The 23,702-nt window shown below is 36.7% G+C and overlaps 2 protein-coding genes across 4 annotated transcripts; one reads left to right on the forward strand and one right to left on the reverse strand.

Moving 5' to 3' along the window:
* Positions 1 to 576: 576 nt before the first annotated feature.
* Positions 577 to 12,363, forward strand: LOC133517597 (neither inactivation nor afterpotential protein C). Of its 3 annotated transcripts, XM_061850928.1 has the most exons (17): positions 577 to 643; positions 732 to 1,093; positions 1,219 to 1,323; positions 3,174 to 3,547; positions 3,737 to 3,827; positions 3,906 to 4,187; positions 4,265 to 4,653; positions 4,755 to 5,303; positions 5,400 to 5,692; positions 5,773 to 6,071; positions 6,157 to 6,446; positions 6,523 to 6,672; positions 6,778 to 6,881; positions 7,194 to 7,262; positions 7,339 to 7,526; positions 9,742 to 9,941; positions 10,161 to 12,363. In XM_061850928.1, the coding sequence occupies exons 2-17, from the start codon at positions 803 to 805 to the stop codon at positions 11,149 to 11,151; spliced, it is 4,665 nt and encodes a 1,554-aa protein (XP_061706912.1). In that variant the 5' UTR covers positions 577 to 643; positions 732 to 802; the 3' UTR covers positions 11,152 to 12,363. The 3 variants fall into 3 exon arrangements, with proteins under 3 accessions (XP_061706912.1, XP_061706914.1, XP_061706911.1); XM_061850930.1 differs by having other exon boundaries at positions 634 to 1,093; positions 10,176 to 12,363; XM_061850927.1 differs by lacking the exon at positions 577 to 643 and having other exon boundaries at positions 649 to 1,093.
* Positions 12,364 to 14,021: 1,658 nt separating this feature from the next.
* LOC133517599 (protein abrupt-like) lies at positions 14,022 to 23,192 on the reverse strand. The gene is made up of 6 exons (XM_061850931.1): positions 22,862 to 23,192; positions 22,599 to 22,790; positions 20,101 to 20,268; positions 18,891 to 19,269; positions 17,685 to 17,796; positions 14,022 to 16,447 (listed from the first exon to the last, which is right to left on the reverse strand). The coding sequence occupies exons 1-6, from the start codon at positions 23,042 to 23,044 to the stop codon at positions 16,231 to 16,233; spliced, it is 1,251 nt and encodes a 416-aa protein (XP_061706915.1). The 5' UTR covers positions 23,045 to 23,192; the 3' UTR covers positions 14,022 to 16,230.
* Positions 23,193 to 23,702: the final 510 nt, after the last annotated feature.

Below are 23,702 nucleotides of genomic sequence, written 5' to 3' on the forward strand. Positions count from 1 at the left end.
ACGGGTCAAAACTGGCAGCTATTTTTGGGAGAATTAATATTTTAGATAATTTTAAAACATATAGGTACTTTCCTGCCCCGTTTCATTAAAATAGCAAATGCTATTTTAAAATGCTATTTTAAAATTTAAAACCTCCTGGCGGTCTAGACAAAATTATACCAGCGCGTTTGGTGAATTACCTAAAGTCTGAGCCATAGCTGAAGTATTACTTCTAACTGTTTAGTCCTCTATTTTTGGGTAACCTCAATTATTGATCGATGACGAATTGACGAGTTACTATAAAGTTAGTTAGCGAGTTATTAACCAAACGATACGAAAATACTTAATCTCTACATATAATATCTACATCAGGATATAATAAATATATAGGATGTAACATATGTATTCTTCGCTATCTCATTTCTGCTAAGTCGAACCTCTTAGAACTTTAATTCGGACCTTGACCCAGCCGCTTTAGAGATACAACCAACTGTAATTAAAACCCCACTCGTCCCCAATCACCAAGTTATCCAGCACATGCAAGGTCGAAAGGCATTATGACCTAATACTGTTACGAGGGATTAGAACTAAGTCCGAAGCCCGGGCACTTGACAGGGCTCCGACGGCGATGCCACTCGGAGCTGAGAAGCCAACAACGGCGGAGGTAAGTCAGTGCAATCGAATCGCTATAAAATGAATGTGCAATCAATATAATAATTAAGTAAGTTCATAAACCAGTGCCGTGTCTTCAGATTACTTCCAGTGACGCAAGAGAAACCCAATAAAGAGTTTTAAACAAGAAAACATCCCATGACTAACCAAAATGACGGATTATTTAAATATATCTTCCTTGCCAAGTCCGACGGAGAGGTACAGTCTCGATAAAAAGCTTGGCTCCGGCATCTTCGGCGAAGTCTTCAAAGCTTCAGATAGCCAGGCCGCTGAAAAAGCGGTCGCCATCAAAATACAAACGTACAACGATGACACAGAAGTGCACATTCATGAAGAATACAAGTGCCTCAGGGACCTTACACAACATCCTAATCTCATAGATTTCTATGGAGTATTTTGTGAAAGGTCGGAAGGTGTTAAGAAGATTTGGTTCGTTCTCGAGGTAAGCAACATAAATTTAATATGACTGAAAGGTCAGCCACTTTTCCACGAATAGCACATAAATCTTCCTTTCTCATCTCGCTAAGGCTAGGCATAACTCAGATCGATGTACCGTCCATTTTGCAGTTATGTGAATGCGGATCTGTCATCGATATTGTCAGAAAACTGAACGCGGCCGACAGAAAAATGTCCGAGGAACACATCGCTTACATCCTCAAATATACGATCAAGGTAAGCCCATATTCGACTGACTATAAACATGTCTCTCGTCACATTCGAGTAGGGATGGCTGTTTATAAAACAAAGGACCTGCCAGTCCACCTTTCAACGGCTGAATCAATTGGTTGGTACTTTGAATGCAAACTCAATTGTTCTCGGATCTTTGTCCAAGCGATGCCTGCTCACGTGACGTGGAATAAAATATTGCCCGGCGAAGACCACGTATTGGTATACTATCTAGGGCCATTACTTAAAATGCACGCCGCTTTATTTGATGTGATTCGCGACGGAACAGTCGAACTTGTCGATGCGAATGTCGGAGCGCGCCCGACAACACCATGACGGCCCCCCATCGCGGCGCATCGCTCAATTATCGTAAATAATGCTCGCGCACACAAGATATACGGACCCTCTGCTCGGTAGCCAAGGATCCCGCGAACACTTTCACGATATCCGATAACTACCCTTACTATCTTCACTCCAAAGTCTACAATCTCAGAATTTATACTGATCCCATAAGACTCTTAGGAATTCCCGTTGGTTAAATGCGTATTATCTTTATGCAAGCCACTTGGTTCACAATACCGTGCTCCGTCCTTCTCCTTCGGCAGATCTCCCATGCATATCTATCGATGTTGCATCTCGTAAGGTACGATCAAATTCTGTTTGCGGTGGGAAACTAAACTATCGATACTTTAGTAAAACCGACGGCAACAAAGTGAAGCCGGTCAAGTATCTATCACTGAGATGTAGCAACTTTATTTATTTTGTTGCGTGTAAACTTTATGTCCTTTTTCTTATTCATCGGATTTGTTCAAAGCGTACTGATATGGTGTTAACGGCTTAGATAAGATGTAATTATTGGTATCCTAGGCATTGACCCAGGTTCTAAATTTCACCGAAACCAATTTACGCCGATAAAGAAACAAGCCTTGTAGGAGAAAGTACTACATTTTTGTAATTCTAATCAGTAATGATTTATATTAACTTGACAAATTAACTTATGCAGTAGGTACCTACTAAACAACACAAACACATAGTCAATAAATCTAAAAGCAGGGCGAAAGATACGGCTAAAAAAAACTTAGTACCTACTATTGAAGTTGAAATATTTTTTATTTTTTTTTATTTAGAAAACAAACAGCCTTTTACAAATAAATATATTTAAAATAAATGAACTAAAAATAGGCCTATAGTTTCCTACATTACTAAGAAAACTATTACATAGAAATGTAAATTACGCAATTATAAATTACCGGTTTAGTTGTGTACTACATGCAAGCAAGGTACGAAAACATACAAAAGTATGAAAAATATGACTGGAACCAAATTGATCAATTTCTAGAAAACAAAATTTGCCGAACTTTGTTCTTGAACACGGACAAACTATGAACAAAAATATCTATATCGTTAAGAGATTCATTATACAAATAACAAGTAATTGCGGCATAAATAAATATGAAATTTAGCTTATACAGTTGACATAGTTCAAAATAAATTTAAATTTGTGTTAAATTCATAAAATTATAAATATACATCGACAACAGAGTTCGATCACATCCCTAACTCTTAAACGATCGTAATGAACGCATTAAGCAAACTGATATACCAGACAGTAGAGAGCGCAGACAGGCCGCCTGCGACAGCTCAGGGCCCGATACGTATGCAAATAGGCCCCAATGAATCTCGGGGGCGTGGGCCCTTGACTGACACTGACATTAGTATCGCCGAGCCGTCCTAACAATCCGATACACCGTAATGGAACACTGTACCTAAGGGGCGGTCGCTCCATCACTACCTGTCCAGCTCACGTGTTGACTCCTCTGATTGGTGCAATCAATTCAGCTTCAATCTTGTTCTAGGCGCTGGTTTATTTGCACGAGAACAAAGTGATGCATCGCAATCTGAGGTGCAGCAACATATTGTTAACTAAGAATGGGGAAGTAAAGCTATCTGATTTTGGGTTGTCTAAGAGATTGAATAGTTCTCTAGACAAAGCTAGGACGAATATCGGATCACCTGGGTGGATGGCACCGGAAGTGATAACTGGAGATGGATACGGAAACAGAGCCGATGTGTGGGCATTGGGAATAACGACGATTGAAATGGCAGATTCTAAAGCACCTTTCCAGGACATGCATCCGACAAGGGCATTGTTTCAAATCGTAAGGAATCCTCCACCTAGTGTCAATAGGCCAGCTATGTGGTCAAATGACATTAACGACTTCATAACAGAGTAAGTAATGTTGTAAGGTCTTGAGAGAGAGAAACATAATTTATTTTACTCGGCGCAAGCAGATCCTTACAGATTCCCTGCTACTATTTATCTTGCCTCATATTTTCTCTTATCCCATTTAACGTTAATGCTTTTAAGAACCCGTCGGTGGTAAGGGTTTTTTTATTATAATATATATATAAATTGCAGATGTCTGGAAAAGAATCCTGAACATCGACCATATGCTATGGAGTTAGAAGAACATCCATTTATACAGTCAGTTCCAGAAAACGATTTTCATGTAAGCTTCTGTTGTTCACAACAGCAATGAGAAGAATTATGTCTGTATTTTTTTAAATTTATACTATACTTATTACAGTTAACCACCGAGCTGAAAATGTTAGCCTTCGAGTTAAAAGATAAAGAACTTCCACGTAAACCACCAGAAAGGATAATCAAAAACGGTCTTCTAACTACTGAAGGTGTTAGCGAATCAGAGACTATGCAAGTAGAAGACTTAGCTGCTCTAGAAGTACTCACAGAAGACAGTATTCTAGCAGAACTGCAGACTAAATTAGCAAAAGGTTATTTTACTTCATTTATTGGCGATATTCTTCTCATACTCAATCCAAATACGCACGAAGATATCTACAACGAAGAAGTATGTATGAATTTTACATAAATAACTGTCGAAATAAGTTTAAATTGAAATTACACGAACCTAATATTTTATTTTAGTATCACAAAAAGTACGAATGCAAATCAAGATCTGACAACGAACCTCATATATTCGCTGTAGCTGACGGAGCTTATCAAGATGCTCTTCATCACAATGAACCTCAACATATAGTGTTTTCTGGAGAAAGTAAATCTGGCAAAACAACCAATATGAACCACGCCTTACGGCACCTAACACATTTAGGGGCTATGAAGAACAATGTTGCGGACAGGATTGAAAAGGCTAAGAATGTTATTCAAGCAGCTATAAGTGCTGGTACCCCTATAAACGCACATTCTACAAGAGCTATCTTCCAAATTCAAGTAACCTATGGAAGTTCTGGAAAGTTAAGCGGAGCAATATTTTGGTTATATCAACTGGAAAAATGGAGAGTCTCATCAACAGATATGCAAGTCTTAAGATTTTAAATTTTTTTCAAAGTTTTCATTCTTAATCATAGTTATTATCACATATAAGAATTTATTGAATTTACATTGCATTTTGTTTTAGGTCCCACGCAAACTTTAATCTACTTTATTATTTTTATGATGCCATGGAAGCCGGAAATAGGCTACATGCATTATCACTTGAGAAAAACAGAAAACATCGGTATTTAAGGATACAGGAAGAACCAAGAAAATTAAAAAAATCTGTAAGAGAAACTCCAGCAGAAAATGTTTCTAAATATGAAGAATTCATAGAAAATCTCAAAGCTCTAGATTGGGAGCAAGAAGATATTATCATGTTTGAAACAATTCTAGCTGCTATACTCACTCTTGGTAACGTCAGATTTAAAGATGGAAAAAATGGAACAGCAGAGATTGAGAATCCTGATGAAGCTAAGAAAGTTGCCAAATTATTGTGTCTTGAGGAGGTGAAGTTTTTGTGGGCGCTTCTCAATTACTGTTTAATCGAAAGAGGGACAGCAGTGAAAAGAAAACATTCCACGGATGAAGCCAGAGATGCACGCGACATGCTAGCGAGTGCATTATACAAAAGGCTGATCGATTGGATGATTAATTTAATAAATTCCAAATTATCTTTTATGAGATCAGTATTGTAAGTATCCTGCCTTTCAATAAAGACATTAATTATTAATAGCCTTGTTTTTACCTTCTAGATTTATTTTAACATACATTTTTATAATCATTGCAGTGGAGATAAATATTCAGTGAGTTTGTTAGATATGTTTGGATTTGAATGCTATCATAGAAATCGCTTAGAACAACTAATCGTGAACACGACAAATGAACAAATACAATTTCTGTATAATCAGCGAGTTTTTGCCTGGGAAATGCAAGAAACCGCAGAGGAAGAGGTCGATGTAGTAGCTTTACATTTCTATGACAATAAGCATTCGGTCGATCAGCTAATGGGAAGACCACTTGGACTCTTCTATATTTTAGACGAAGCTAGTCGTACTGGAAGTGGACAAGAGTTTATCATGAGTAAGTGAAGGCTATCCTGTAAACATGCCTCTAATACACATAAAGCCTCATTAGTGAAATTTCAAATATTTCTGTTTCAGGTACTATTCGGACATCATGCAAAGGGCCATACGTAAAGTTGTCCGGTAGTCATGAATTCAGCGTTGCACACTATACAGGAAAAGTCAGTTATGACGCCAGAGAAATAGCCGATAAAAATAAAGACTTCCTGCCACCAGAGATGATAGAAACTATGAGAGCATCAATCAACACCACAGTTCAAGAATTATTTAGAAACAAGTTGACCAAAACAGGCAATTTGACTGTATGCTCAAGTCAGCCGAAAATAACTGTGGTGAAGTCAAAGTCTGAAAAAGATATGGAAAATACTAAAGCTCGAGTAAGTATTGTCTCTGCAAAAGCTGGCGTGGAGTTCTCAGATATTTTTGCTGGTAGTTCGTAATATTTCTCGGTTACCTTTTCAGAAATTTAACACAGTGTCCAAAGGGCAGTTTTCACAAGTACATAGAATGAGAACAGCGGCTGCAACTTACCGAGCCACCAGTTTAGAGATCCTCAAGCAGCTTTCTGTAGGTCCAGGGAGCGGGGGCACCCACTACGTCCGATGCATTCGAGCAGATCTGAACGACAACCCCAGAGGTTTTCAGACAGAAGTCGTTCGGCAGCAACTGAGAGCTCTTGCTATCTTGGACACTGCAAAAGCAAGGCAAAATGGTTTCTCATGTCGTATACCTTTTGCTGAATTTATAAGAAGGTAATATAGTACAATCGCCCGATCAAAGATCCTCTGAAGTTTATCAGATGTATTTACAAATACCAAATGTTTGCAGATACCGTTTCCTAGCCTTCGATTTTGATGAAAATGTGGAGGTGACAAAAGATAACTGCAGGTTGTTACTGATTCGGCTCAAAATGGAGGGTTGGGAGCTTGGCAAGACAAAAGTTTTCTTGAAATACTACAATGAGGAATTTTTAGCCAGGTAATTTTTCCCATTATCGTTTCATCAATCTAATGCCTTTTGATCTGATTCTTTCAGACATATAGTGTTAAATAACTGACCTAATTACATTATATTATAATACAGGTTATATGAAACACAAGTAAAGAAGATTGTAAAAGTTCAATGCATGATGAGAGCTTACCTTGCTAGAAGAAAAGCGGTAAAGAGCAAGTCGAAAGCGCAGCACAGTAAGTTAGTTCAGCGTTCATCAGTCCTTCTTGAATGCGCGACCCTCCAGCACGACCTACGCTTCATTTAAATAACCTCAATGTAGACCCATAGTCCAATAACAACTATGATCCACATCTTCATTTTGGTGATGCCTGAATTAGTTCTTCCTTTTATGAAAATATTCTGCCTCAGAACTGCAACTTTCAAATAATATTCACACCGGATATGCGACTTTGTTTTGGACTATAGTTTTACGGTACTACCGACTTTCTTCTGGAGAGAGCGCTAACTAAAATTACACTCACTTATTTAAACTGATGTTGTTTTAGTTAAAGAACTAAAGAAACAACAGTCTATGAATGTGACAGAGGATGAGGCGGCATTACTTATACAGAAAGGTAAGACGAAGGAACGAAATATTGTTTCTGTCGTTACACTTTTAAATTACGAATTCATCTTTTAATCAATTTTCAGCGTATAGAGGTTACATGGTCCGGAAGGCTTATGGGCCCCTTATAAACAAGTCAACAGGTCAGATCGATGAAGAGACTGCATTATTTCTGAAGAGGTATGCCATGAAGTGGAAAAGTCGGTCAATCTTCCAAGTTCTGTTACAGTACAGAGCAGTAAGATATCAGGATTTGGTGCATTTTTCACAGCAGGTAATATCATAGAGGGTATACCTACTAAAACATCAGACAATCAACCCTTATTCTTGTACAATCCGGACTTTAATTGTCGAGCCATTTAGGGTTTACTTTACATTGGACATTTCATACCGTTAGTATTAAAACCAAGACCATAGACCAGTTAAGACTTACCTAATATAAATATACAATAAGGTCACTGTGGGCAAGACCGTCTATAAGGCAAGTCCGTCAACACATTATAACTTTTGAATTAGAAAGCATTTGCCGCTTTGGCGTCAAGTTTATAAGTCAGTTTTTCGCCCTAGTTCCCTCACTCTAAAACAGATGGCGCTGTGACAACGAACTTCAGAGCAATCCGCGTAAACAAGTCATTACGTGTATGGAACTCGAAGTGATAGTGCGACAGTCTCTGCAAATAAAATTGTTAAAAATAGTTTGTGACAAGATTTTGCACCAGAAATTGACTACGTAAGTAATATAAGACCCGCTAATCTTTATTATGTGTTTAAATTATCAGATATTGGCTTAGTTTGGTAATTATACGTTCCATCATTCATCACATTAAAATTTTGCTAAGTTGGAAAGTCCGTCTACTATGCACCAGGCAAGTCCGTCATATGCCGGACTTTCCTTGAGTCAGAGGTTACCAACTGTTAAATGGCTTCAATATTATTTATTAAGATTTTATAAGGTTACTACAGATACGCATTTTTACGACATTGCGCATGGTGTTTGTGTTTTGTGTTTATTAACAATTTTAATCTCGAAACTACCTACTAAAGAAATGTGTTCTTCATCCTCAGCACTATGTAACCGAAAATACAAATAAGAAAATACCTTTTAAGTAAATAAATAATTAAATATTGGTCGCAAACTAAGCATAGCTTAGCTTTTACTATTGGTGGTAGGCGACGACATATACAAACTTATATAGATAAATACATCAAAAACAAGGAGGAACAAATATCTGTGTAGATTATACAAGCAAATACCCCTACCGGGATTCGAACCCATGAACATCGCCTTCATATGTTATATTATTATACCTATGACACATATTATTACCCTTTTTACTCCTCTTGAATTTTAGAATACGGCTGTAGTCATATTTTCTTGACAGTTTTGAAGATTAAAATCATTGCAGCCATATCAGTCCGTACGTATTTTTTATTTCGGAACATTTATTGTACTTATCGTGGTTTAGGCGTTTTGCCTACACCGTGATACAAGGTTACGCGCCACGCCAACGCTGTACCGCGCGTGCCACGCCGCTATGTGACGTGGGTTCTTCGCCTTACTTATCCTGAAAATTTACGTATGTAGGGTACCTACTTGTGTTATGGAGTTTAATTTGCCAATCACTATTTGATTTAAACTTAAACGGTGTTCGTAGTTTAAAATTGCTACTACTATGAGTTTATTTATGTAACCCTCTTTGATCTCCGTAAATTTAAAAAAACGAGTAAATTTAAAATGACTATTGGTATTTTATTTGAGAAGTTCAAAAAATAAGTACGTATAATTATTTTCCAAAAAAGGTTTACCACCCCATTTTCGTAATATACTTACCTTTACTTACTTACCTTTTAATAAGAAAAATTGTGTTTATTTCGAATCTAAACCCTATATTAACAAATTTAGAGTACACTTTTCATTGTCTTGTTTCATTCTTTGTAAGGATTCGAATACGAACACATAAGCACCCATAGTATGGCTGATATCGTTACTAGACGGACTTACCTTAAACTACATGGGAAGTCCGTCTGCTCGCCGAATTTTTAAAAATACTATTGTTTTTGCTTAATTTATGATTAAAATGATCTGTCACTATAGCTTAACTATTATTCATGAAATTCTTCATCGTATGTGATTACAAGCGGTCACGTAAGTGAATAATTAACGGAGCTAGAATACTCCAAAGTAAAAAATAAATAAAGTATGCCGGTCTTGCCCACAGTCACCTTAGGTCTGTTTATACTGTTGGTAGATGTCTATATGACCTATGTCATATGTTGTACGTACAGTGTACTATCATACATATACAACGTGAAGAGTCGATTAGGGTATTTCTAACCTATGTACAAAGTCTCATTCCAAACGCCACAGTATTAACGGAGAAATTAATGATTTAAGATTTAATACTTCTGAACAGCCTGTATGTAGTAATTAAAGAGCATGTCATGTCAAAAGTGTCACTTTATTGAACAACTTGTTGAATTATTTTCAGGTACATATTTACAACCAGTCGCTGCTAGAATCACTATTGAACAGCAGTACCTCCGTGCTTTTGGACAGAGTGGACCCTAATGTCAAAGGGGAGGACTTCCTTGGCTCTAGCCCGCCCACCGTCTGGAAGCTTCCTTTCAGGATCGACCAGATTCAATATTACGATACTTCTTATATGTGCGATCCGGCGGTTAAAAGCAGGTGAGAATTTGGTATCAGTGTACAATATACTGTTTCCATCAATTGCGAATTCAGGAGGTACAAATAGCTATCCTTTTCCCCGTTTTATTTTTCTTTTCATCTATTCGATAGTTGACCGTTTCTCTTCACAACTAAGCGCCCTTTCCTAACATCACTAAATACAGTGCGACGTGATATTTTACATGGTTAACTCTTTGCCAATGCATTATTTAATTATAGTGACACATTTGCCAGTCAATACGACTCCGACCACGAGCAATGGGATGAGCCGTTGCAACGGAGATTCAGTTCGGCATCAGCACAAACCTCGCCCAGCCTGGCGACCACGGGCACTCAGACGCTCATAAACGTGCCATTCTGCAGAGATCCCACGCAGCCCGTGCCCAAATTACCACCAGAAGAACCCCCCAAAGTAGACAGGAACCCTTCTAAGAAGGAAGCTAATCGACCCGCAGTATACAAGAAGAAACCCAACTATTCTACCAGCACATCTTACTACCAACCTCCAGCACCTTGGTCAGACGCCCATGATGACGCAAACGTTCTAGAAAACACCAACCCCAGCTTACGAAAAACAAACAGCCGAAGTCTATACAGCGTCAACTCTCAAGACATGAACAACCCCATAAGGGAACTGCAGGCGATGGCAAAATCAACAAGCGATTTAAATGAGGACGACCCGCCGTTCAATTTCCAGGCCATGTTGAAAAAGACGCCACGAAACAGGGCATCAATGAAACGATTAGGCGAAACTGACAACGGCATGTGGGAGGACAAACCAGAGCCTCGTAAGACTCCTACACCTAAACCTTCGACAAAAGGTCCGGCGCCGCCGAGACCTATGAGTAGAGAATTCGTGCGAAAAGACTCCAGGGAACTTATCATGTCGGCCACAAAAAGGAGCAGTGTTACGCCCGACTTAGAATGTCGATCACCTGTAGAATACGGACGTGTACGATCACCCGTAGATAATAGAGGTGTGCGATCACCTGTAGATAACAGAGATGTGCGATCACCAGTAGATAACAGAGATGTGCGATCACCTGTAGATAACAGAGATGTGCGATCACCTGTAGATAACAAAGATGTGCAATCACCTGTAGATAACAGAGATTTGCGATCACCGGTAGAAAACAGAGATAGCCGGCCACGCGAAAAAGTATTCTTAGCTCCAGGGCTCAGCGTTGAAGGAATGGTAACAGACTTGTAATACAAACGAGAAAGGTATTTTGTAAAAAATATATTTAATCCCCAATGGAAGTCCGCAAACATTCTCTTTTACTTTAGCATTATTATGGCGTAACACTATTAATATTTTTGACATTTTAGTTTTAAAGCCACACGTTTTATGTGAATCATAAGATTTCAATGTTAAGACTACTAAGTAGAATATAATTTGAGTCTCAATAGAGATAAGTATACTGAATACAATATTAAAGCAGATCATGGCATGTACTGACTCTATTACAAACACATACTTAAGGATCCATCACGTCATATAAAAATAATATATCAATTTTCACTTAGCTCATAACTAACTATATTCTAACTTATCGAAATTGCTTTGGTAACTTATTACAATAATTTTCTTATGATGTAGATTGAGTGGTCGAATGTACTACGATATTAGTACCATTGCTTTTAGAGAATACCCTAGAACGATTACATAAGAATACTCGATGAATTGTAATAGTTATGCAATTTAACAACGCATTAAAACAATTCCTATTAAATTTTATTTTACACAATTGGATGCTTCTTCGTCTGAGGTTTTTTGATTTTTGATTATTTTAACCTAAGTCCCGAGTTTTGAACTATAATGGAATAAAAGAAAGTTCCTAATTCAAAACAGCAAAAATGACTCTGGGTCGTTCTCGCGCGGTCGTCCACTTTCGTCATAAATTAAAACGTTTTTGTGAAATAAACAATTTCCCGAGTTTATTATTAAATTAAATCACAACATTGAATATAATGCAAAAAAGTTAAAAAAAAGCGTTATAAAATTGCATTAACTAAATACAAGTCCGGAAAATTCTAAGCATTTACAGACACATTTACATACTGTGTTTCCAGTTTCTGTTATTTCACTTGCACCAATCCTGGGTTAGCTGCTCACTCGCTCAGCTCAGTAGAACCCAGGGTTAAATTTTACTGGTAACTCTGGGTTTAACCGGTTAATCCCAAGTTACTGGCTAACTCTGGATGGCACATGTGGCCCTTACTGAGATATCTTTGATTGTGACGGATTGATCATAATGAAGCTTATAGAAATTTGTACAGTGTTATGATATGTTTTGCATAAGAATTTTCGACAGTACCTAGTTTATTATTAATTATGTCACTTGTGTTCGAATGCCCGTAGAATCCAGTGGTTATATAACTTATATAAGTGTCATTTAATAATCACAAAGCTTCAACTGCCTTACATTATCTTAATATATTAATAACACATAAATATTAGTACAAAAAATATGTTTTTTTTATTACTTTCCCACGGTCCTTCTAAAGTTATTTTTGATATAGTGCTCTTTTAGTTAGAGTTCGTAAATACTGTCCAAATATCTTTTTCGTTTTTTAAATATATATCTTTATCTCTAGAAATCACATTCTAAAGGTTTATTGCCGAATATCATAATAATTGACTTACACACTATCCTCTTAAGTTTTAGGTTCAAAAGCATATAAAAATATTACGATCTCAAACTTATAATGTAAATCTTAAGCTCTATTTATTCAGTCAAATACATGAAACGCTAAAGAACAATGGGAATAGGACATCACACCAAGACACAAAATGAAGAAGGTCGACATTTTTTGTAAATGTTCAGCGTTTATTTTCGTCACTATCTAAACATAAAATTAACATTAACCCATTATCAGCCATTGTACCTACTTTAGTACACCTGGTGGTGGTGTTTGATTCGATTTTCTACTGTGACTGTACTCAACAGCATCATAAAAATGGTGGGTTCCTAAAAGTTGGTGTAGATGCTAATGCTTATTCTTTATAATTTCACTGTCCACGCACATAGGCATTTCCAAGAGAAAACGCTCGAATATTCACCTATTTTTATGAACGAAGATAATAAGACACTAATTTGTCCTTTGAGTAACATTTAATAATAAGTAATGTTACTTACATAAAATTAAAATTAATGAGATTATCTTGATGTGACTCTCCTTAAATTAGACTAGACAAATCCTTTTATACTTTTCAATTATGAGCTAGAGAAGCCAAATAAGTTTCAAACTAATTCAGTGTGATGTCCTATCTAATGAACAATAGTTATTTGTACAACAAGAGAGCAAAGTTTGATATTTCTTCGAGTGCTTGTTTTGAGTCCCGTTCAAGCGAAAGATTCTATAATAGATTCACGAGCGTAGCGAGTGAATCTAATTTAGAATCTTGAGCGTAGTAAGGGACTCAAAAGCGCACGAGATGTAAATAACTTTGATCTCGTGTAGTACACAAAATTTTTCACGTCAGTCAGCCATCAAAAAATACAACCTGAAAAAATGTAATCAAGACGGACGGATCACTATTTCACTCATGTTTTCTGAAGGTATTCTAACAATTAACTTTAATTACCGTAATAAAACAAAACGAAAGAAATTTCAATAAAATAATACGAAAATAATGAATTAACGAACATCAATTGACAGTTCAATCGACAACTTTTTTTTGTAAAAAAAAAACACTGTAAGATCCGGTCCGAATTGCGGATACTACTATTTGTCAACTATAGTAGAGATCGTTAAAAGTAGTTAAGTAGAATTATTTACTGCGTAACAATTGCGTAAATTTGTATAAGTTCATTGTTTTGATTGTATAATAAAATACGTAAAATCTGGTGTTTTTATTAAATTTTAAACTTTTATTTCATTAATTAATTATTACGAATGAAGACTCGTAGGGTGTTTTGGAACGATGCGGTCTGACTTATTTCGGGGGTCTATTATAAACCGTCAATATACCGTTGAATTACGTATGCACTTTTTTGTCTCTTTCTTTTTGCTAATGACGTGAAAGGGATAAAGATAATAGAATCCAAATATTTCGAACTTGTATTAGGCCCCGCACGTGGAAATGACATTCGAATCTAAAGGTCACTTGAATGTTATTTTGTCTCACTCGGTGAGCAAAATGCGATTTTGCTCACTGTTTTTAAGCAGCAAATTACCCTTGTTCTAGCTGCTGACGTGAAAAAAGTATTTATAACCTCTTGATTCTTACTCATAATTCTTCAGCGTCTCACCACTATTCTTGAGATCATTATAAAACAATAAATATACAACAAAATAACCGTATTATTAAAAAAATATAATGCAAATGTAATCAATAATTATAACAAAAAAATTGTTACATCGGCGTCGCAACAAGAATTTTGATCCTTTATTAATTCAAGTGAGGAAAAAATGTCCTAACCCTTGACATGCTATTTTCACATTATCCTCCTGTATGCGGATGGGTTACTAAAATCATAGGTTCAAACCTCGGTCATACCGTATAACGTAAAGCACAAAATCCTTCTTAAACGTGATGTAAAAATCTGGACAGGATTTAGCAGAACACAGACGAATGGTTAATAGGATGCACAATGTAAAATATCGTACGCGATCGCGTAACTTGATGGCGCTGCATGGTCCAGTATATTATGCGGTAATTAAATTATCACGCGTTACAGTTTGACTAATCCTTTTACCGCCTAGCAGTTCCATCTAGTAAATCTATACAAACCATGTGTACTTTATAACTAATGTCCGACCGAAACATGTTTTTTAACCGAAACCGAAGCTTTGGCTCTAGTTACGGCGAAACCGAAACTTTTGTAGACTTGTTAAAATAGTTGCATTAATGTCATAAAACCGCTTTTACAGTACATATGGGGCTACTTTATAGCACTAGTGCGAAAAGTAGCATATTACGTTACTGTGTCGAACATTTAAAGGGCCATATGTACTGTAAAACGTTGTACGATACATGTGCGAATAGGTAATTCGCAACTCGTGTCGATTTAAAACACTCCCTTCGGTCGTGTTTTAATTTATCGCCACTCGTTTCGAATTTCCTATTTTTCGCACTTGTATCGTAATGTACTATTATACACTTATTAAGACTGCGTCGACCGTCCAGTAGCGCGCCATTAAGGGAATTGTGTTTTCCAATATACCAATTAATTTCTGTATACATAAATCAGTAATTTAATATTATTGTTCCACTTGTTACCTAACTTTTGGTATTTGTCACATAGTTTAGTTTCATAGTATGAAGTACCATTTCGTATGATTCGGCCCGGCCGAATGTTTCGGTCATTTTTGGCCGAAACCGAATCTTTGATGACTGATAGAAGTGATACAGCAGTGCCTAGGATTAGGACATTTTCCTTAATTATTAAAATAATATTCTTTCAGTTCGAATATTATCATTCTGTCACGACTATAAGTTGTTATACATACAATTAACTGATCTGACACAATATGCTTAAGTGCAAATAAGAAACAGGTGCTCTTACTGACCATATTACCGTTTAACTGGCCTTTACTCGAAAAAATGGACTGACCAAACAATTAGTTATTGCCCAAATATAACACACACAAAATATGGACCGAATAATTATCATTGTATTCTAAATCTTTAAAAAATACGAAACTATATTAATTAATATAAGAGACCAGAAATCTTCTCACTGTTCATACACGCTACTAAACTATAGAATCTTTCTGAGATTTATATGTATAATTGTATTCATAATTTGCTTTTTAATAATATATCAATATTATCAAGCTCAAGACACGACCTTTGATTTTCATTTTTATATTATATCAAAAATATGTTTCTTAACCTAAAATCCACTTGCAATCCAATACAAGATACAATATTCCAAACATACCTTAAAATTAATTTTGACATGAGATAAAAGGGTATATAGGTCTATTGTTTATCTGAGGCGGTTTGTATGAAATTATTATGGCCGACAACGGACTGGTGAAGGCTTGGCTGGATGAAGCCGATTTGAATTATGTTAAGTAAGTAAACTTTGAGCTCCATCATACGACACATCGAAAAAACTCTTGAGTAGGCAAACGGTTGCTCTTGATAGGGTGATTGCACAAAGATCCTGATGGGTCAAAGTGTAACTGCAAGGGCTCACCGTAATAATTAAATATATAAACAACATCGTCCGCCGTCCTAGCTATAGAAAATCACCGCGCCAATTTAATAACCGGCTGAGATAAGTAGACCTATAATTGCCGCGGGCCCTGCCCATAAATACTCAAAAAACATACCTTAAGCAGTCTTTTCCACTACATTCCCATCTCCCATTCCTACTTGTCCTAATAACTGGGCCACGCTGGGTTCGTTCAGGGTTAGAACGGCATGGGCCTCCACCATAACTACTAGAGAGTTCCGGGCCTCTTCGTGGGGCACGCCGTGTGCTCTGGTGGCGTGGCTGTACCAGGCCCCGGTGGATGGGAGGATGGAGACACACCATTTGCAGGACAATCTGAAGGTATATACAAAATAGAACTTAATTTGATAAAGTACAAAATACTGGACCTTAGACCCTCTTTTGTATTTTTTTTAAACCAGTATTGACATAAATATTACGACTATTGATCACTAAGGATGCTTGGACTCATTACCTTGAATTTTTATGTCGAATAAGGTTTATAAAAGGTAAGGCAATACAAAACCATATCTCCCCATGAAATAAAATGGGCTATTACCCCCGATACATCTAAGTGGAGTGCGCTTTAAGAGCAAGTGTGATGAAAAATGAGTATTTGAACGAAACCGGCTTTTAGACTTTCGGTTTGAACCTTCCGTCATGATTTATGCCGTAATCTGCCGCAACCCACACTTTAGTCCGACACTACAGAAAATATCGACAGTTTCGGCGCGACCGAAAGGTTTTGCAGTTTTCTGGCCGAAACCGAATCTTCGGCCGAAACATGAGTTTTATGCCGAACCGATTTTTCGTTCAGACACTAAACATTCCTTTTGCTTTTGCATATGTGCTGGAAGCATGTGTATTCAGAAAAAATTACCTCTAACACCTTTGCAACCATACAACCAGTACTGGTGATCAATAAATCGGTTACGTATTACTTACATAACAAGTTTATGATCGAGCACATTTGCATTGCAAAACAAGAATGATTGTTTTTACCCCCACATACCAATATGACATAATATCTGACTTGGATATAATGTTATTGGTATGAAAACATAAGAAATATATAAGTTCGGGTCGATTAGATGTAGGTAATAACATCTCGAGTGCGTTCAGGTAAACTTTCACAGCTGAAAAAATAATACATGCCATATGGGTAATAGCTGCTGAGCCTGGTTGTGGTTGGTAGTGGCAAAAGTATGCTAGTATAGTTCGTGTCATCCACGATGACGCGCAAATTTGTCAAATCTAACCTTTAATAACATTAAAATACGAGTCAAGGCACGCGTCGTCGTCAATGACACGATCTATAACAGTTGCCAGCATCAGATACTACCTATTAGATAGAATAACTAATTGATTCATAGCCCCAAAGGGCCTACCGCGAACAACGAAAACCGAAAATTCATTATGCTCTTTATCGCTCTAGCACATTCAAATGATCTCTTCTAATGTTTAAATACTAATAGTCCTGCTGCTATCAAAATCATATTTCATTTTTCTAAACATGCTCGCTTAATAATTTACATGCAGAAATATCACTACTAAATTAAAAAAAAAATGGTACCTGTTCGTCATATGTCGAGATTTGACGTGTCGCCTCCTATACCCCCAACTGTTGTACACGCGAGGGCAAAACGGACAAGGAAACGACGGGTTGGCATAGCATGTGTTTTTATCTGAAAACAACGTAGATATCATTATTGTATTTACTCAGGCGCAAAATACGTATATTTGTCCTAAGATACATATAATAGTTTTTTTGTTTTACAAGGCACGAGGGTTAAACAAATTTTGCCACCGAGTGAAACACAAAATTTTTCACCACACCAACGCGAGGAAAATCCTGACTAAACATAATGAAGTCAAACCAAATCAAATCTAAATTAACGTTATTAAACATTCTTCATTCAAAAGTAAATTTTACCAGCCAACATAAGGAAACAACTCAAAATTTGCTTTAGATTACTTTGCCCCACATGTGGATAAAATGCAACTTTCTCATCAGTTTTTGAACAATCAAGAGAGCCTTTGCCAGCTGGTGTGGTGAAAATTTCACTAAAAAACTACTATTTAGGCAACAAACAGCTTGCCCGGGAGCCTTCGAAACATCCCTTCGGCCAGAAGCCGGGGCACTCGACGGTTGCGGTCGCGCCATCTGCTGTGGTCGCGCGCCACAAAGGAGTTGAGTTCAACTACTTGCAAGTTGCACGTACTAGGTAGATTATAGCACGCATACTGTTCTAGTTCACAATTCTAGGAACCATAACAAAGAAACACATATAACTTACACACTAGTAGCATTGTACGACTTGACGTCGCATTGGTGTTCCCATTTTAATAGGGTTCTCGTAGTTCTATGCAACTACTTGGTTGCCAATAAATATGGAATTTAATTGATTGAGGGAGCATCTGTTCATCTTAATTGTGTCCACGTTTACAACCTCTTGTCTGTGATGGGATAGTTCGTACATACGTACGATAGAAGTACCATCGTCCACTGTTAACTGTCCATCGGCGGACCATTTAGATTTATTTTATACTCCAAATGTAGGACTTGGTAGTGTTTTTAAATAACGACTTCGTATTATTAAATTGCCCAATTAGAAATGAAATAATTACCTAACAAAGAACGAAAAAATATCGTTTTCGTTCCTATACAAAAAATACTGGTTTCCGATTCCTGGTACACAGGAACTTCACGATAGGGCGGAATTGACGATCGGCCGCCGACATATACATTAAATACACTAACAAAGAAACAAAAACTAACCTTTACAATTCTGCGCCTCACTGGACACAGAATTCAAGTTTTCTGTCGTAATGCTTAGAGATTCAACTATAGTTCCACTCTGCAACACTGTCTCAACTTCCTTGTCTATTTCTATGCACTCTTTATCATCATCAATATTATCTATGGCTTTTTCGTTAATGTTTAGACAAGGTTGCGTGCTGCTGACTTCGTTAATCCATTTTTTGACAGTACGATCTCCCGAGGCGGTAGTGCAAACGGATTTGCTTGAGAAACTTTCAGGGCTTGTTGAGTACTTTTTCTCGTTTTCATCTAGGAGAGCGATGTCTGTGTCATTTGTATTGTCTCCGGAGTAATCGGTTAGTGGCGAGTCAATAGGCTCCAGCTTTGGCACTATGTTCTGTAATTCAAAAGATAAGTTGATACATTAGATATTATAAATATATAAACAAAGCGCCTTCTGCCAAAATGAAAGAAATGTTTCGTCTGTCGCTTGATTATGCAAGAATAATGGAAAGACATTCGATTTATCGATATTTGCGGTAGGCCCACTGGTTGGCTTGTATGGACCTACTTTTAACAGAGAAACAGGGCGGTTGTCACACTGACTTCCGGTTGCGGCGCCAGTGTGATAACAATATACAATGCGTTTGTCCACGTATAGTCGAGCCGTTAACCACGATAATACGATGAATTTTATCGACAAATCACCCCCCATACCTATGTTTTTTCTCAACCATTTTAAAACTGCACCCCTTCAAAGTTTTATGGTCCCAAACACGACTGCACTTGCTTAGTGTACCAGTTGTCCATTTATCTATCGCACATAAAAAAAAATCTATAGCTTATAAATTAGGGCATTGATTTCAAGCATAAATATTACAGAAAATTTTCCACAATTACTCGAGAACTGATAACAAAGATAAAAATTGTCAAAAATTTACTTTTTTCTTTACATTTTATCTTTTTTTTTCGAAAACAAGGTTGTTGACCTGTACTTTTTTAATTGTTAAATGGTAGTACAGGATATCAGCTAAAAGTTGACATCAAAATGATAGCCCTAGCTAAAACACTTCACAAGTTACACGAGTCCCATCAAGACCTTCTGTAATGAGTAATGAGCGTCAGGAAGTTTGCATTCTGTATGGTAGTACATACTATTATTTATTTATTCTATAAATAAGGATTAGGAACAAACACATTGTATAGCCTGTGTTCTTTCCATACTCACATTATTTTTGAAGGACTCCGAGGCACTAAGATTAGTACCAGTATCAGGTTTTGGTGGTGTCGGAGCCGTTTTTTTAGCTTTGTTGTTGTTATCTTCATTTTCGCTCTTCTTGCGTTTTTTAGGTGGCTGTGCAGTAGTAGTGGTAGCGGTAGTGGTACTAGCTGGTTTCTGTAAATACACAATGAATCATTAATGCTTACTTAGTACTTAGTCAGGTCATAAGTTCTGTCACAAAAGCTTTCACTGGTAAAATTTAATACAAAGCTTTAAAGTTAGCCATGATTTTAAAGCTTGTTTCATACTTTTCAATACGTAATATAATTATTTTAAAATTTAGATCGCGTTTTATTTACTACTTGTTTAGTTTGGAATTGTCATTAGACGCGAATATGCGGCTGGATTTCAAGGCTTGCCTACAAAGCAGGAGGTCCCAGATTCAAATCTTGGTAAATGTATTTTTTGTGTGTTCATAATTGATATTTGTTCCCGAGTTGTTTTTGTTGTTTTGTCGTTTGTTGAATGTGACTGCAGCTGGCAAAACATCCCATTTTGACGCTTGCCATAAGGACGCCTTGTCAGGTTATTCGTATAATGATACAAGCAAATCTCATCCTTATGGCAGTCGATAAAGCGGGACTTTTGCCAGCCGCAGTCACTATTAAGTATTTAGGTATCTATTATATTGATATTATCATCTAGTGCCCACAACACAAGTTATATTGAGCTTACTGTGGGGCTAGGTTGATTTGTGTAAGATGGCCCTAAAATATTTGTTTATTTTAAACCATCAGATCAAATAACTTTCCCAAAAAGCAAATTGTTGCCGGTATAGCTATTATTTCAGATATTTGATTAGTAAAATTAGAATCAACAACATTAATATGTAAGTATGTAACTATGTTTAACAAAAAACCAACTCCAGTTATGTTGCATCCTAATTCAGGAAGCATTGTTTCATTAAACATATTTGCAATTGAAGGCAGGCGCAACAAGCAATTCTAGGGAGTGGCTCCATACACGGCATGCAATGTTGGAGGCTAATATAATATAGTATATAACTCTTGCTAATCCAATTAATATTATAGTTTTGAATCTGGATTATACTTTTATACCAGTAATCATTCCTTAAATGTGAGAAATGAGGGTGGAAGTTTATTAGGCAGTGCCTTGAGCAAGTTTCAGATGGACAAGATTTGATTTTTTTTATTGCTTAAAATAAGCAGGCCATTTAAAATATCCTACCCATTCCTTATTTCATACTTATTGGAACATATATTTATTAAAGTAAGATACAATATACATAAACACGGAGATGGTAAAGTGTATACATAAAAAAAGCTGCTGCCTTCAGTAGTGACATGAAGAGGTAGTAGAAGAGAAGGGTCTTGGGGGACTTTCAGTATATGATTCCTGCACTATCTTCGCACTCAAAAGCATTAATGTGTCGTCTTGTGCCTCTGACTCTTATGGAGACAGCTCTAATTACGGAAATTTGAACTTTAACTTTCTGCCAGAACATTATTTGTGAGTATGCTTTTCCCCACTTATCATTTAACTTTGATGCTGTTTTTTTAAGAAACTATTTATTTATTCCTTATTTCATTCTATACGTACGTAAAACAGTATGGTACCTGATATTGGGCTGTATTATTAGAATATTTTCGTGGGGTTGCAACTATGGGCCAGGAATGATTCAACAAGTACTTGGAAAAAAACTATAGAAAGAATGTACAGAGTTCTCCTATTGTACTGTGTGTTTTCTTATGTGCAATAAAGATTAAATAAATAAATGTAATAACAAGTATGAACCTCATAAACTGAAATAGATGCCACATACTAAAGACAAAATAAGCAACCCCTAGCCTAGGCTGGCCTTCCTAAGAATGAATAAACACACTCAAGAGTTTGGGACAGGTACCACCATGACTAGGTGGACTAGTGGTCAGGATGTTAACCACGTAATCTGAAGACACTGATTAGATTCCGGCCTCAGCCACCGGAGGGCATGGTAATTTTTTCTTTAGTTTAAGATATCTATTTCAGTACTATTTGAACAACTTTAAATATTTTTGAAAAAAAAATGTGTTAAGTATTTCAAGTACAAACACTACTACAACTACAACTTATAAACCAAAATATCATCTCCTAAGAAAATTACATTGCATATACTTAGCAAAATTCAACCTATGCCATGGCCTGAGTGGCTGAGGGACCTGCCGCAATAGCAGAAAATGCTGGTTCGTTTCCAGCCCTGGGTCCTGGAGGCTTTGGTTACTTTTTCTTAGTAAATGTCATATACTAATTACTTAATTCTGGTTTATCTACTTCAGTTTATTTATATATGAGGAGTGTCCTATCAAAAGGGCTTATTTTGGTATGGTTTTCATAAAGAAATAAGCCCTTTTGAAAACATACTCCTCATATAGTAGTGTGTGTGCCTACTTAAAAACAACAAATCAAAACATAATTCGTTTTGTTCCCTAGTTGTAAGTACAAACCTCATCATCTCGCGTGCTTTCGGTTCCCGTCGATAAACCACAAATCCTCAACGCCTCCGCTGTCTTCAGCAGCATGGGCAGGAACTCCTCAGTCACATTCACCTCTCCATTGTACATGAACGTCAGTAACGTTCGGAGCGACGCTGTGTTGATGTCATGAAGCACTATTATAGGATCCTTGTGGGGGTTTTGCTACAAGAAAAACACGTAGGCGTCACGCAAAGTTACACGCACAAATCACATGTGTAAAAACTGTTATCTACCTGGAAAATTGTCTTGAACACAGAACTGTTCGCTGACAAAATTACTTTGTGAGCCTTGAAGCTAACCCCCTCGGAAACCAATGTTACGTCCGACAACCCCTCATCCTCAAACAAGCCCTTAACATTCGTCAAAATGTTGTTTTGATACCCGTTCCATTTTAAACTTATTTCCTGATTCGCCATTACTGAAAGAAACGCAGCATATGGCTGGCAGTTTTTGTCGAAAAATTAAGGAAAATTATAAAAAAAATAATTAAGTTCAAGAGAAAGCAAAAGCAAACAGAAAACAAACTTGATGTTGCTAATAATCAAACAGAATTGTTCGATTTTTTTTTGACATCGATTTTGTTGCCATATAAAAATATTTGCTTACCCAAGCATTTAATTCTCTCTATCTACTTAAACTTACACCCGTAAGTTTAAGTAGATAAATTTATGGGGACGTAACTCGATAATCGACATTAATCGTCAGAAATCTATTATAGTAAGGATCAGAATGAACTAAAAGAATGATAATGAGTTTATTCAAATCAGACCTTGAATGCATTAGCAGCGCCGGCCCGAGCACTCGATCAGGGTAGAGCTAGATTGAGTTTTGGCGCCCTTGGTTGAAGCTTTTTACCTAAACTAGGGTAAAGGCCCCAGTAGTCAGCCTTTTTACGAAATTTTTATGTTCAAGATCATTTAATTTGCCCACTAATTTGATGTACTTATGCAAACAGGAACCAATCCACACGATAGAACTTTCGAGAAAAAGCGATTTTTGTTTATAACGTGTAGATAAAAAACATGCAAAAGTTAAATGAAAATGTTTGAAATATCTAACAAATCCATATTTTCT

Source organism: Cydia pomonella, chromosome 5 (assembly GCF_033807575.1).
Source record: "Cydia pomonella isolate Wapato2018A chromosome 5, ilCydPomo1, whole genome shotgun sequence".
Classification (NCBI taxonomy): Eukaryota; Metazoa; Arthropoda; class Insecta; order Lepidoptera; family Tortricidae; genus Cydia; species Cydia pomonella.